We start from the raw sequence: 12,470 nt of genomic DNA, 5'->3' as shown, positions 1-12,470 counted from the left end.
TCAATTCTGCATATTATTTTCTCCAAATAAATTAGAGGTTATGTTCTCTTATAGATGTAAATGAATGTGACTTTGATGCATGTGGTCCAAACTCCACCTGCTCCAACTCGGTTGGCAGCTACAGTTGCTCTTGCTGGAGAGGATACAGACCAACAAACTCGTCTCTGCCTATTAGCAGCAGCAACCCCTGCATAGGTGTGTTCCCCACTTTGTAATATGTCCTCATTTCACTTGTATTGATGTACTCTTTCAAATTGTAGTGCTCTTTGCCGATGCTTTGACTTTCCACATGCATTTTAGGCATTTTTTGTGGAGCTCCACTGAAGAGTTTTCTAAGATAAACATAATTATTCTGTAAAGAAGCAAGGGAGTATTTTAGTTCCATACACAATCCATGCAGAGTATTGCAATTATTTCTTATTTGACAGTTGTATTTTGCATTGTGATCTGTTACAGGTCCTGTTCAACTGTACAAGTACAGGGTTGAGATTGAGATGGAAACAGTAGATGCTGACCAACTGAAGATGGAGTTGTCTGAACTTGACCTTCCTCTCCCACTCGCAACAAGTGAACAAGTTGAGATCACTGACATCAATGTCACAACAGGTGAGAATAACATCACATTGAAAAAAGAAAAGATAAATTGATTTGCATTTCATTGACTGAAATAAGTGTATTCAATTATAGACTGTTCATTTCTTTGTCAGTGGGCAAACTTAGAAAATCAGTGAGGGATCAAATAAATATTTCCTCCACTGTATATATGTAGTTTAATGTGTTTCATTAATTGACATTTTGGTCCTCTGAAACGCTTAAGAAAGCCTCATTAATGTGTGCTCACACCATATACGTATATAAATGATAAAATCAAGGGACAGTTAGTCACACTGCTTTGCATCCATAACATAAGAGTAACTGATTGTCCATCATCCATCAGTGTGTTACTCAAACACGAGTGGATATCGGTGTGTCTGTGAGGAGCAGTATGCCTGGCCCCATGACAGCTGTATCACTTATGGAGCCTGTGATGAGTTCAGCGAAGGCACCTGTGGATGTCTTAATGGTTTACCGACAAATGGGCCGTTCTGCCAAAGAGGTTGGTTCACATCCCATTTCATTCGACTGAACTGTTGCACAGGGGTGGTATGCAAAGCCATGAGAGATTGAATTAAATGTAAATTTTAGTATGACAGTAAAACTAGACATGAGCTGGGCAAATAAACAGCCTCACTTTGAAAATGACACAAAAGTGGTGTTGAGCCCATCCAATTAGCCTGTGTGTCCAGGTCAGAAGATTTCATATATTTTCAACACAAATATCTATGAATGGTTTGTTCCTAAATTAGTTTCCCAATTTGTTGTCCTTGTGTTTTTCACTGTTGATAGATGTAAACGAATGCGACTTTGATCCATGTGGTCTAAACTCCACCTGTGCAAACACCATTGGCAGCTACAACTGTTCTTGCTGGAGAGGATACACCCCAACAAACACATCTTTGCCCATTAACACTAGCAATCCATGCATAGGTGTGCAGGTTTTTATATTAAAATACTATGGTTGTCTAACTGCATCAAGGGAGATAATTTCCTCCTAAGCTATGAAGGAGGAACGCGTCTTGTAATGTGACATATCCTACTCAACGACCAGCAATTTATTTTCTGCATCGTGCCACCACGACACCACAATGAAAAATGAAAAGTCTAGCATGTCAGAATTTTGGGGGAATCTCCTACAGCATTCTGTTGACCCTGACACTATGACGACATGTGACATGAACGATAGATTACTCAATCTTGTAATGTGGTCATAATCTTAAAACAGTCCTCACTTCACATGCATGTAGATTATTTTCCAATATTCACTTCTGTGTTTGAGAGTTTATAACTTTGTAGTATTTTTCTCTTTCAGATTTTAACGAATGTGACACGGATCCATGTGGTCAAAATTCCACATGCTCCAACACGGTTGGCAGCTACAACTGTTCTTGCTGGAGAGGATACATCCCAACAAACACATCTCTGCCCGTTACTTCTAACAACCCATGCATAGGTACGTAGGTTTTTCCTGGGACTTTCTTTTGTGATTGTTTTTGTTTTGAATGAAAATTTATCTTCAGAAATGCCTGCAATCTCTCAAATCTATGCAGTTTTATTAGGAGTGTTCTGCACTCATGTTGTCTTCCAAGTTGTTTTTAAATGTGAAGTTATGAATTCCAATTGTTCCTTTATTCATTCTTATGACCTTTAAGATACGTTTTTATTTTACTTTCCCTAAAGACATCAATGAATGTGACTCTGATCCATGTGGTCAAAATTCCACCTGCTCCAACACGATTGGCAGCTACAACTGTTCTTGCTGGAGAGGTTACACCCCGATAAACACATCTCTGACTATTAGTAGCATCAATCCATGCATAGGTGTGCTAATTTTGTTCTTTATACGTTAGTGGAACACCTTTTCTAGCTTCTTTGGGGGACCCATTGACTCTACCCGTCTGTCTTTGTACCCATACTGGTTTATTGTTATGTTTGAAGTGGTATTGTGAATAAACTCAAACTCAAACACCTTCCACATTGAATTTGCGCACAGATTCAAATGCTCTGTGCACAGATGCTCTTCCACCCAAACTACATTTTAACCTGAATCCCAAATTTTCCTTTATAGATATCAATGAATGTGACACAGATCCATGCGGTCAAAATTCCACCTGCTCCAATACCATTGGCAGCTACAACTGTTCTTGCTGGAGAGGATACACTCCGACAAATACATCTCTGCCTATTAGTTCTAACAACCCTTGCATAGGTACGTAGGTTTTTCCTGAGACTTTTTTGTGATTTCTTTCCTTTTCAATGAACTTTCTAGCTATCATCATGGACTGAAAGCCGATCTATATTACAGACAAATATTCTTGAAATGTCTCACATTAGAAGTAGATGAATGCTGTTTTGTTCTCATTAGTTTCATTAGTCATTTTCTCATTAGTTCTAGCAATCCATGCATCGGTATGTACGTTTTTCCTGAGAATGTTTTTTGTGATTTATTTTCTTTTGAAAAGTAGGTAATTTGAGCATGTACCATGTTCATAGTCTCTTTTGAAAGAGTTTTCATATATAGGCAGATTATTCACTCAATCAATTCTGCATATTATTTTCTCCAAATAAATTAGAGGTTATGTTCTCTTATAGATGTAAATGAATGTGACTTTGATGCATGTGGTCCAAACTCCACCTGCTCCAACTCGGTTGGCAGCTACAGTTGCTCTTGCTGGAGAGGATACAGACCAACAAACTCGTCTCTGCCTATTAGCAGCAGCAACCCCTGCATAGGTGTGTTCCCCACTTTGTAATATGTCCTCATTTCACTTGTATTGATGTACTCTTTCAAATTGTAGTGCTCTTTGCCGATGCTTTGACTTTCCACATGCATTTTAGGCATTTTTTGTGGAGCTCCACTGAAGAGTTTTCTAAGATAAACATAATTATTCTGTAAAGAAGCAAGGGAGTATTTTAGTTCCATACACAATCCATGCAGAGTATTGCAATTATTTCTTATTTGACAGTTGTATTTTGCATTGTGATCTGTTACAGGTCCTGTTCAACTGTACAAGTACAGGGTTGAGATTGAGATGGAAACAGTAGATGCTGACCAACTGAAGATGGAGTTGTCTGAACTTGACCTTCCTCTCCCACTCGCAACAAGTGAACAAGTTGAGATCACTGACATCAATGTCACAACAGGTGAGAATAACATCACATTGAAAAAAGAAAAGATAAATTGATTTGCATTTCATTGACTGAAATAAGTGTATTCAATTATAGACTGTTCATTTCTTTGTCAGTGGGCAAACTTAGAAAATCAGTGAGGGATCAAATAAATATTTCCTCCACTGTATATATGTAGTTTAATGTGTTTCATTAATTGACATTTTGGTCCTCTGAAACGCTTAAGAAAGCCTCATTAATGTGTGCTCACACCATATACGTATATAAATGATAAAATCAAGGGACAGTTAGTCACACTGCTTTGCATCCATAACATAAGAGTAACTGATTGTCCATCATCCATCAGTGTGTTACTCAAACACGAGTGGATATCGGTGTGTCTGTGAGGAGCAGTATGCCTGGCCCCATGACAGCTGTATCACTTATGGAGCCTGTGATGAGTTCAGCGAAGGCACCTGTGGATGTCTTAATGGTTTACCGACAAATGGGCCGTTCTGCCAAAGAGGTTGGTTCACATCCCATTTCATTCGACTGAACTGTTGCACAGGGGTGGTATGCAAAGCCATGAGAGATTGAATTAAATGTAAATTTTAGTATGACAGTAAAACTAGACATGAGCTGGGCAAATAAACAGCCTCACTTTGAAAATGACACAAAAGTGGTGTTGAGCCCATCCAATTAGCCTGTGTGTCCAGGTCAGAAGATTTCATATATTTTCAACACAAATATCTATGAATGGTTTGTTCCTAAATTAGTTTCCCAATTTGTTGTCCTTGTGTTTTTCACTGTTGATAGATGTAAACGAATGCGACTTTGATCCATGTGGTCTAAACTCCACCTGTGCAAACACCATTGGCAGCTACAACTGTTCTTGCTGGAGAGGATACACCCCAACAAACACATCTTTGCCCATTAACACTAGCAATCCATGCATAGGTGTGCAGGTTTTTATATTAAAATACTATGGTTGTCTAACTGCATCAAGGGAGATAATTTCCTCCTAAGCTATGAAGGAGGAACGCGTCTTGTAATGTGACATATCCTACTCAACGACCAGCAATTTATTTTCTGCATCGTGCCACCACGACACCACAATGAAAAATGAAAAGTCTAGCATGTCAGAATTTTGGGGGAATCTCCTACAGCATTCTGTTGACCCTGACACTATGACGACATGTGACATGAACGATAGATTACTCAATCTTGTAATGTGGTCATAATCTTAAAACAGTCCTCACTTCACATGCATGTAGATTATTTTCCAATATTCACTTCTGTGTTTGAGAGTTTATAACTTTGTAGTATTTTTCTCTTTCAGATTTTAACGAATGTGACACGGATCCATGTGGTCAAAATTCCACATGCTCCAACACGGTTGGCAGCTACAACTGTTCTTGCTGGAGAGGATACATCCCAACAAACACATCTCTGCCCGTTACTTCTAACAACCCATGCATAGGTACGTAGGTTTTTCCTGTGATTGTTTTTGTTTTGAATGAAAATTTATCTTCAGAAATGCCTGCAATCTCTCAAATCTATGCAGTTTTATTAGGAGTGTTCTGCACTCATGTTGTCTTCCAAGTTGTTTTTAAATGTGAAGTTATGAATTCCAATTGTTCCTTTATTCATTCTTATGACCTTTAAGATACGTTTTTATTTTACTTTCCCTAAAGACATCAATGAATGTGACTCTGATCCATGTGGTCAAAATTCCACCTGCTCCAACACGATTGGCAGCTACAACTGTTCTTGCTGGAGAGGTTACACCCCGATAAACACATCTCTGACTATTAGTAGCATCAATCCATGCATAGGTGTGCTAATTTTGTTCTTTATACGTTAGTGGAACACCTTTTCTAGCTTCTTTGGGGGACCCATTGACTCTAACCGTCTGTCTTTGTACCCATACTGGTTTATTGTTATGTTTGAAGTGGTATTGTGAATAAACTCAAACTCAAACACCTTCCACATTGAATTTGCGCACAGATTCAAATGCTCTGTGCACAGATGCTCTTCCACCCAAACTACATTTAAACCTGAATCCCAAATTTTCCTTTATAGATATCAAGGAATGTGACACAGATCCATGCGGTCAAAATTCCACCTGCTCCAATACCATTGGCAGCTACAACTGTTCTTGCTGGAGAGGATACACTCCGACAAATACATCTCTGCCTATTAGTTCTAACAACCCTTGCATAGGTACGTAGGTTTTTCCTGAGACTTTTTTGTGATTTCTTTCCTTTTCAATGAACTTTCTAGCTATCATCATGGACTGAAAGCCGATCTATATTACAGACAAATATTCTTGAAATGTCTCACATTAGAAGTAGATGAATGCTGTTTTTTTCTCATTAGTTTCATTAGTCATTTTCTCATTAGTTCTAGCAATCCATGCATCGGTATGTACGTTTTTCCTGAGAATGTTTTTTGTGATTTATTTTCTTTTGAAAAGTAGGTAATTTGAGCATGTACCATGTTTATAGTCTCTTTTGAAAGTTTTCATATATAGGCAGATTATTCACTCAATCAATTCTGCATATTATTTTCTCCAAATAAATTAGAGGTTATGTTCTCTTATAGATGTAAATGAATGTGACTTTGATGCATGTGGTCTAAATTCCACCTGCTCCAACTCGGTTGGCAGCTACAGTTGCTCTTGCTGGAGAGGATACAGACCAACAAACTCGTCTCTGCCTATTAGCAGCAGCAACCCCTGCATAGGTGTGTTCCTCACTATGTAAAATGTCCTCATTTCACCTGTATTGATGTACTCTTTCAAATCGTAGTGCTCTTTGCCGATGCTTTGACTTTCCACATGCATTTAAGGCATTTTTTTGTGGCGCTCCACTTGAGAGTTTTCCAAGATAAACATATAATTATTCTGTAGAGAAGCAAGGAAGTATTTTAGTTCCAAACACAATGCATGCAGAGTATTGCTATTATTTCTTTTTTGGCAATGACACACTTGTATTTTGCATTACGGACTGTTACAGGTCCTGTTCAACTGTACAAGTACAGGGTTGAGATTAAGATGGAAACAGTAGATGCTGACCAACTGAAGATGGAGTTGTCTGAACTTGACCTTCCTCTCCCGCTCGCAACAACTGAACAAGTTGAGATTACTGACATCAATGTCACAACAGGTGAGAATAACATCTCATTGAAAAAAGAAAAAGAAAAGATAAATTGATTTGCATTTCATTGACTGAAGAAAGTGTATTCAATTATAGACTGTTCATTTCTTTGTCAGTGGACAAACATAGAAAATCAGAGAGGGATCAAATAATTATTTCCTCCACTGTATATATGTAGTTTAATGTGTTTCATTTATTGACATTTTGGTCCTCTGAAACACTCAAGAAAGCCTCATGAATGTGTGCTCACTGTATACGTATATAAATGATAAAATCAAGAGACAGTTACACTGTCACACTGCTTTGCATCCATAACATGAGAGTAACTGATTGTCCATCATCCATCAGTGTGTTACTCAAACACGAGTGGATATCGGTGTGTCTGTGAGGAGCAGTATGCCTGGCCCCATTACAGCTGTATCACTTATGGAGCCTGTGATGAGTTCAGCGAAGGCACCTGTGGATGTCTTAATGGTTTACCGACAAACGGTCCGTTCTGCCAAAGAGGTTGGTTCACATCCCATTTCATTCAACTGAACTGTTGCACAGGGGTGGTATGCAAAGCCATGAGAGATTGAATTAAATTTTAATTTTAGTATGACAGTAAAACTAGACATGAGCTGGGCAAATAAACAGCCTCACTTTGAAAATGACACAAAAGTGGTGTTGAGCCCATCCAATTAGCCTGTGTGTCCAGGTCAGAAGATTTCATATATTTTCAACACAAATATCTATGAATTGTTTGTTCCTAAATTAGTTTCCCAATTTGTTGTCCTTGTGTTTTTCACTGTTGATAGATGTAAACGAATGCGACTTTGATCCATGTGGTCTAAACTCCACCTGTGCAAACACCATTGGCAGCTACAACTGTTCTTGCTGGAGAGGATACACCCCAACAAACACATCTTTGCCCATTAACACTAGCAATCCATGCATAGGTGTGCAGATTTTTATATTAAAATACTATGGTTGTCTAACTGCATCAAGGGAGATAATTTCCTCCTAAGCTATGAAGGAGGAACGCGTCTTGTAATGTAACATATCCTACTCAACGACCAGCAATTTATTTTCTGCATCGTGCCACCACGACACCACAATGAAAAATGAAAAGTCTAGCATGTCAGAATTTTGGGGGAATCTCCTACAGCATTCTGTTGACCCTGACACTATGACGACATGTGACATGAACGATAGATTACTCAATCTTGTAATGTGGTCATAATCTTAAAACAGTCCTCACTTCACATGCATGTAGATTATTTTCCAATATTCACTTCTGTGTTTGAGAGTTTATAACTTTGTAGTATTTTTCTCTTTCAGATTTTAACGAATGTGACACGGATCCATGTGGTCAAAATTCCACATGCTCCAACACGGTTGGCAGCTACAACTGTTCTTGCTGGAGAGGATACATCCCAACAAACACATCTCTGCCCGTTACTTCTAACAACCCATGCATAGGTACGTAGGTTTTTCCTGTGATTGTTTTTGTTTTGAATGAAAATTTATCTTCAGAAATGCCTGCAATCTCTCAAATCTATGCAGTTTTATTAGGAGTGTTCTGCACTCATGTTGTCTTCCAAGTTGTTTTTAAATGTGAAGTTATGAATTCCAATTGTTCCTTTATTCATTCTTATGACCTTTAAGATACGTTTTTATTTTACTTTCCCTAAAGACATCAATGAATGTGACTCTGATCCATGTGGTCAAAATTCCACCTGCTCCAACACGATTGGCAGCTACAACTGTTCTTGCTGGAGAGGTTACACCCCGATAAACACATCTCTGACTATTAGTAGCATCAATCCATGCATAGGTGTGCTAATTTTGTTCTTTATACGTTAGTGGAACACCTTTTCTAGCTTCTTTGGGGGACCCATTGACTCTAACCGTCTGTCTTTGTACCCATACTGGTTTATTGTTATGTTTGAAGTGGTATTGTGAATAAACTCAAACTCAAACACCTTCCACATTGAATTTGCGCACAGATTCAAATGCTCTGTGCACAGATGCTCTTCCACCCAAACTACATTTAAACCTGAATCCCAAATTTTCCTTTATAGATATCAAGGAATGTGACACAGATCCATGCGGTCAAAATTCCACCTGCTCCAATACCATTGGCAGCTACAACTGTTCTTGCTGGAGAGGATACACTCCGACAAATACATCTCTGCCTATTAGTTCTAACAACCCTTGCATAGGTACGTAGGTTTTTCCTGAGACTTTTTTGTGATTTCTTTCCTTTTCAATGAACTTTCTAGCTATCATCATGGACTGAAAGCCGATCTATATTACAGACAAATATTCTTGAAATGTCTCACATTAGAAGTAGATGAATGCTGTTTTTTTCTCATTAGTTTCATTAGTCATTTTCTCATTAGTTCTAGCAATCCATGCATCGGTATGTACGTTTTTCCTGAGAATGTTTTTTGTGATTTATTTTCTTTTGAAAAGTAGGTAATTTGAGCATGTACCATGTTTATAGTCTCTTTTGAAAGTTTTCATATATAGGCAGATTATTCACTCAATCAATTCTGCATATTATTTTCTCCAAATAAATTAGAGGTTATGTTCTCTTATAGATGTAAATGAATGTGACTTTGATGCATGTGGTCTAAATTCCACCTGCTCCAACTCGGTTGGCAGCTACAGTTGCTCTTGCTGGAGAGGATACAGACCAACAAACTCGTCTCTGCCTATTAGCAGCAGCAACCCCTGCATAGGTGTGTTCCTCACTATGTAAAATGTCCTCATTTCACCTGTATTGATGTACTCTTTCAAATCGTAGTGCTCTTTGCCGATGCTTTGACTTTCCACATGCATTTAAGGCATTTTTTTGTGGCGCTCCACTTGAGAGTTTTCCAAGATAAACATATAATTATTCTGTAGAGAAGCAAGGAAGTATTTTAGTTCCAAACACAATGCATGCAGAGTATTGCTATTATTTCTTTTTTGGCAATGACACACTTGTATTTTGCATTACGGACTGTTACAGGTCCTGTTCAACTGTACAAGTACAGGGTTGAGATTAAGATGGAAACAGTAGATGCTGACCAACTGAAGATGGAGTTGTCTGAACTTGACCTTCCTCTCCCGCTCGCAACAACTGAACAAGTTGAGATTACTGACATCAATGTCACAACAGGTGAGAATAACATCTCATTGAAAAAAGAAAAAGAAAAGATAAATTGATTTGCATTTCATTGACTGAAGAAAGTGTATTCAATTATAGACTGTTCATTTCTTTGTCAGTGGACAAACATAGAAAATCAGAGAGGGATCAAGTAATTATTTCCTCCACTGTATATATGTAGTTTAATGTGTTTCATTTATTGACATTTTGGTCCTCTGAAACACTCAAGAAAGCCTCATGAATGTGTGCTCACTGTATACGTATATAAATGATAAAATCAAGAGACAGTTACACTGTCACACTGCTTTGCATCCATAACATGAGAGTAACTGATTGTCCATCATCCATCAGTGTGTTACTCAAACACGAGTGGATATCGGTGTGTCTGTGAGGAGCAGTATGCCTGGCCCCATGACAGCTGTATCACTTATGGAGCCTGTGATGAGTTCAGCGAAGGCACCTGTGGATGTCTTAATGGTTTACCGACAAACGGTCCGTTCTGCCAAAGAGGTTGGTTCACATCCCATTTCATTCAACTGAACTGTTGCACAGGGGTGGTATGCAAAGCCATGAGAGATTGAATTAAATTTTAATTTTAGTATGACAGTAAAACTAGACATGAGCTGGGCAAATAAACAGCCTCACTTTGAAAATGACACAAAAGTGGTGTTGAGCCCATCCAATTAGCCTGTGTGTCCAGGTCAGAAGATTTCATATATTTTCAACACAAATATCTATGAATTGTTTGTTCCTAAATTAGTTTCCCAATTTGTTGTCCTTGTGTTTTTCACTGTTGATAGATGTAAACGAATGCGACTTTGATCCATGTGGTCTAAACTCCACCTGTGCAAACACCATTGGCAGCTACAACTGTTCTTGCTGGAGAGGATACACCCCAAGAAACACATCTTTGCCCATTAACACTAGCAATCCATGCATAGGTGTGCAGGTTTTTATATTAAAATACTATGGTTGTCTAACTGTATCAAGGGAGATAATTTCCTCCTAAGCTATGAAGGAGGAACGCGTCTTGTAATGTGACATATCCTACTCAACGACCAGCAATTTATTTTCTGCAGCGTGCCACCACGACACCACAATGAAAAATGAAAAGTCTAGCATGTCAGAATTTTGGGGGAATCTCCTACAGCATTCTGTTGACCCTGACACTATGACGACATGTGACATGAACGATAGATTACTCAATCTTGTAATGTGGTCATAATCTTAACACAGTCCTCACCTCACATGCATGTAGATTCATTTCCAATATTCACTTCTGTGTTTGAGAGTTTATAACTTTGTAGTATTTTTCTCTTTCAGATTTTAACGAATGTGACACAGATCCATGTGGTCAAAATTCCACATGCTCCAACACGGTTGGCAGCTACAACTGTTCTTGCTGGAGAGGATACACCCCAACAAACACATCTCTGCCCGTTACTTCTAACAACCCATGCATAGGTACGTAGGTTTTTCCTGGGACTTTCTTTTGTGATTGTTTTTGTTTTGAATGAAAATTTATCTTCAGAAATGCCTGCAATCTCTCAAATCTGTGCAGTTTTATTAGGAGTGTTCTGCACTCATGTTGTCTTCCAAGTTGTTTTTAAATGTGAAGTTATGAATTCCAATTGTTCTTTTATTCATTCTTATGACCTTTAAGATACGTTTTTATTTTACTTTCCCTATAGACATCAATGAATGTGACTCTGATCCATGTGGTCAAAATTCCACCTGCTCCAACACGATTGGCAGCTACAACTGTTCTTGCTGGAGAGGTTACACCCCGACAAACACATCTCTGACTATTAGTAGCATCAATCCATGCATAGGTGTGCTAATTTTGTTCTTTATACGTTAGTGGAACACCTTTTCTAGCTTCTTTGGGGGACCCATTCACTCTACCCGTCTGTCTTTGTACCCATACTGGTTTATTGTTATGTTTGAAGTGGTATTGTGAATAAACTCAAACTCAAACACCTTCCACATTGAATTTGCGCACAGATTCAAATGCTCTGTGCACAGATGCTCTTCCACCCAAACTACATTTAAACCTGAATCCCAAATTTTCCTTTATAGATATCAATGAATGTGACACAGATCCATGCGGTCAAAATTCCACCTGCTCCAATACCATTGGCAGCTACAACTGTTCTTGCTGGAGAGGATACACTCCGACAAATACATCTCTGCCTATTAGTTCTAACAACCCTTGCATAGGTACGTAGGTTTTTCCTGAGACTTTTTTGTGATTTCTTTCCTTTTCAATGAACTTTCTATCTATCATCATGGACTGAAAGCCGATCTATATTACAGACAAATATTCTTGAAATGTCTCACATTAGAAGTAGATGAATGCTGTTTTGTTCTCATTAGTTTCATTAGTCATTTTCTCATTAGTTCTAGCAATCCATGCATCGGTATGTACGTTTTTCCTGAGAATGTTTTTTGTGATTTATTTTCTTTTTAAA

The 12,470-nt window shown here is 38.3% G+C and overlaps 1 protein-coding gene across 1 annotated transcript in view; it reads left to right on the top strand.

The window, feature by feature from the left end:
• LOC143109211 (uncharacterized) overlaps positions 1 to 12,470 on the top strand; it is a 32,907-nt gene that overhangs the window by 7,589 nt on the left and 12,848 nt on the right. Inside the window, exons 10-34 of the mRNA XM_076271866.1 lie at positions 55 to 195; positions 457 to 606; positions 938 to 1,096; positions 1,387 to 1,527; positions 1,910 to 2,050; positions 2,666 to 2,806; positions 3,190 to 3,330; positions 3,592 to 3,741; positions 4,073 to 4,231; positions 4,522 to 4,662; positions 5,045 to 5,185; positions 5,788 to 5,928; positions 6,310 to 6,450; positions 6,723 to 6,872; positions 7,212 to 7,370; positions 7,661 to 7,801; positions 8,184 to 8,324; positions 8,927 to 9,067; positions 9,449 to 9,589; positions 9,862 to 10,011; positions 10,351 to 10,509; positions 10,800 to 10,940; positions 11,323 to 11,463; positions 11,691 to 11,831; positions 12,079 to 12,219. Coding sequence (XP_076127981.1) covers positions 55 to 195; positions 457 to 606; positions 938 to 1,096; positions 1,387 to 1,527; positions 1,910 to 2,050; positions 2,666 to 2,806; positions 3,190 to 3,330; positions 3,592 to 3,741; positions 4,073 to 4,231; positions 4,522 to 4,662; positions 5,045 to 5,185; positions 5,788 to 5,928; positions 6,310 to 6,450; positions 6,723 to 6,872; positions 7,212 to 7,370; positions 7,661 to 7,801; positions 8,184 to 8,324; positions 8,927 to 9,067; positions 9,449 to 9,589; positions 9,862 to 10,011; positions 10,351 to 10,509; positions 10,800 to 10,940; positions 11,323 to 11,463; positions 11,691 to 11,831; positions 12,079 to 12,219 — 3,633 coding nt within the window. The remainder of the gene's footprint in view (positions 1 to 54; positions 196 to 456; positions 607 to 937; positions 1,097 to 1,386; positions 1,528 to 1,909; positions 2,051 to 2,665; positions 2,807 to 3,189; positions 3,331 to 3,591; positions 3,742 to 4,072; positions 4,232 to 4,521; positions 4,663 to 5,044; positions 5,186 to 5,787; positions 5,929 to 6,309; positions 6,451 to 6,722; positions 6,873 to 7,211; positions 7,371 to 7,660; positions 7,802 to 8,183; positions 8,325 to 8,926; positions 9,068 to 9,448; positions 9,590 to 9,861; positions 10,012 to 10,350; positions 10,510 to 10,799; positions 10,941 to 11,322; positions 11,464 to 11,690; positions 11,832 to 12,078; positions 12,220 to 12,470) is intronic.

The sequence above is a fragment of the Alosa pseudoharengus genome, unplaced genomic scaffold (genome assembly GCF_046254945.1).
Source record: "Alosa pseudoharengus isolate Yale_2024_CS ecotype anadromous, Long Island Sound unplaced genomic scaffold, YU_APseudo_1.1 YU_APseudo_1.1_scf_7, whole genome shotgun sequence".
Classification (NCBI taxonomy): Eukaryota; Metazoa; Chordata; class Actinopteri; order Clupeiformes; family Clupeidae; genus Alosa; species Alosa pseudoharengus.
Note: the sequence above shows the minus strand (reverse complement) of the source record. Positions and strands in the feature narration are given on the sequence as shown.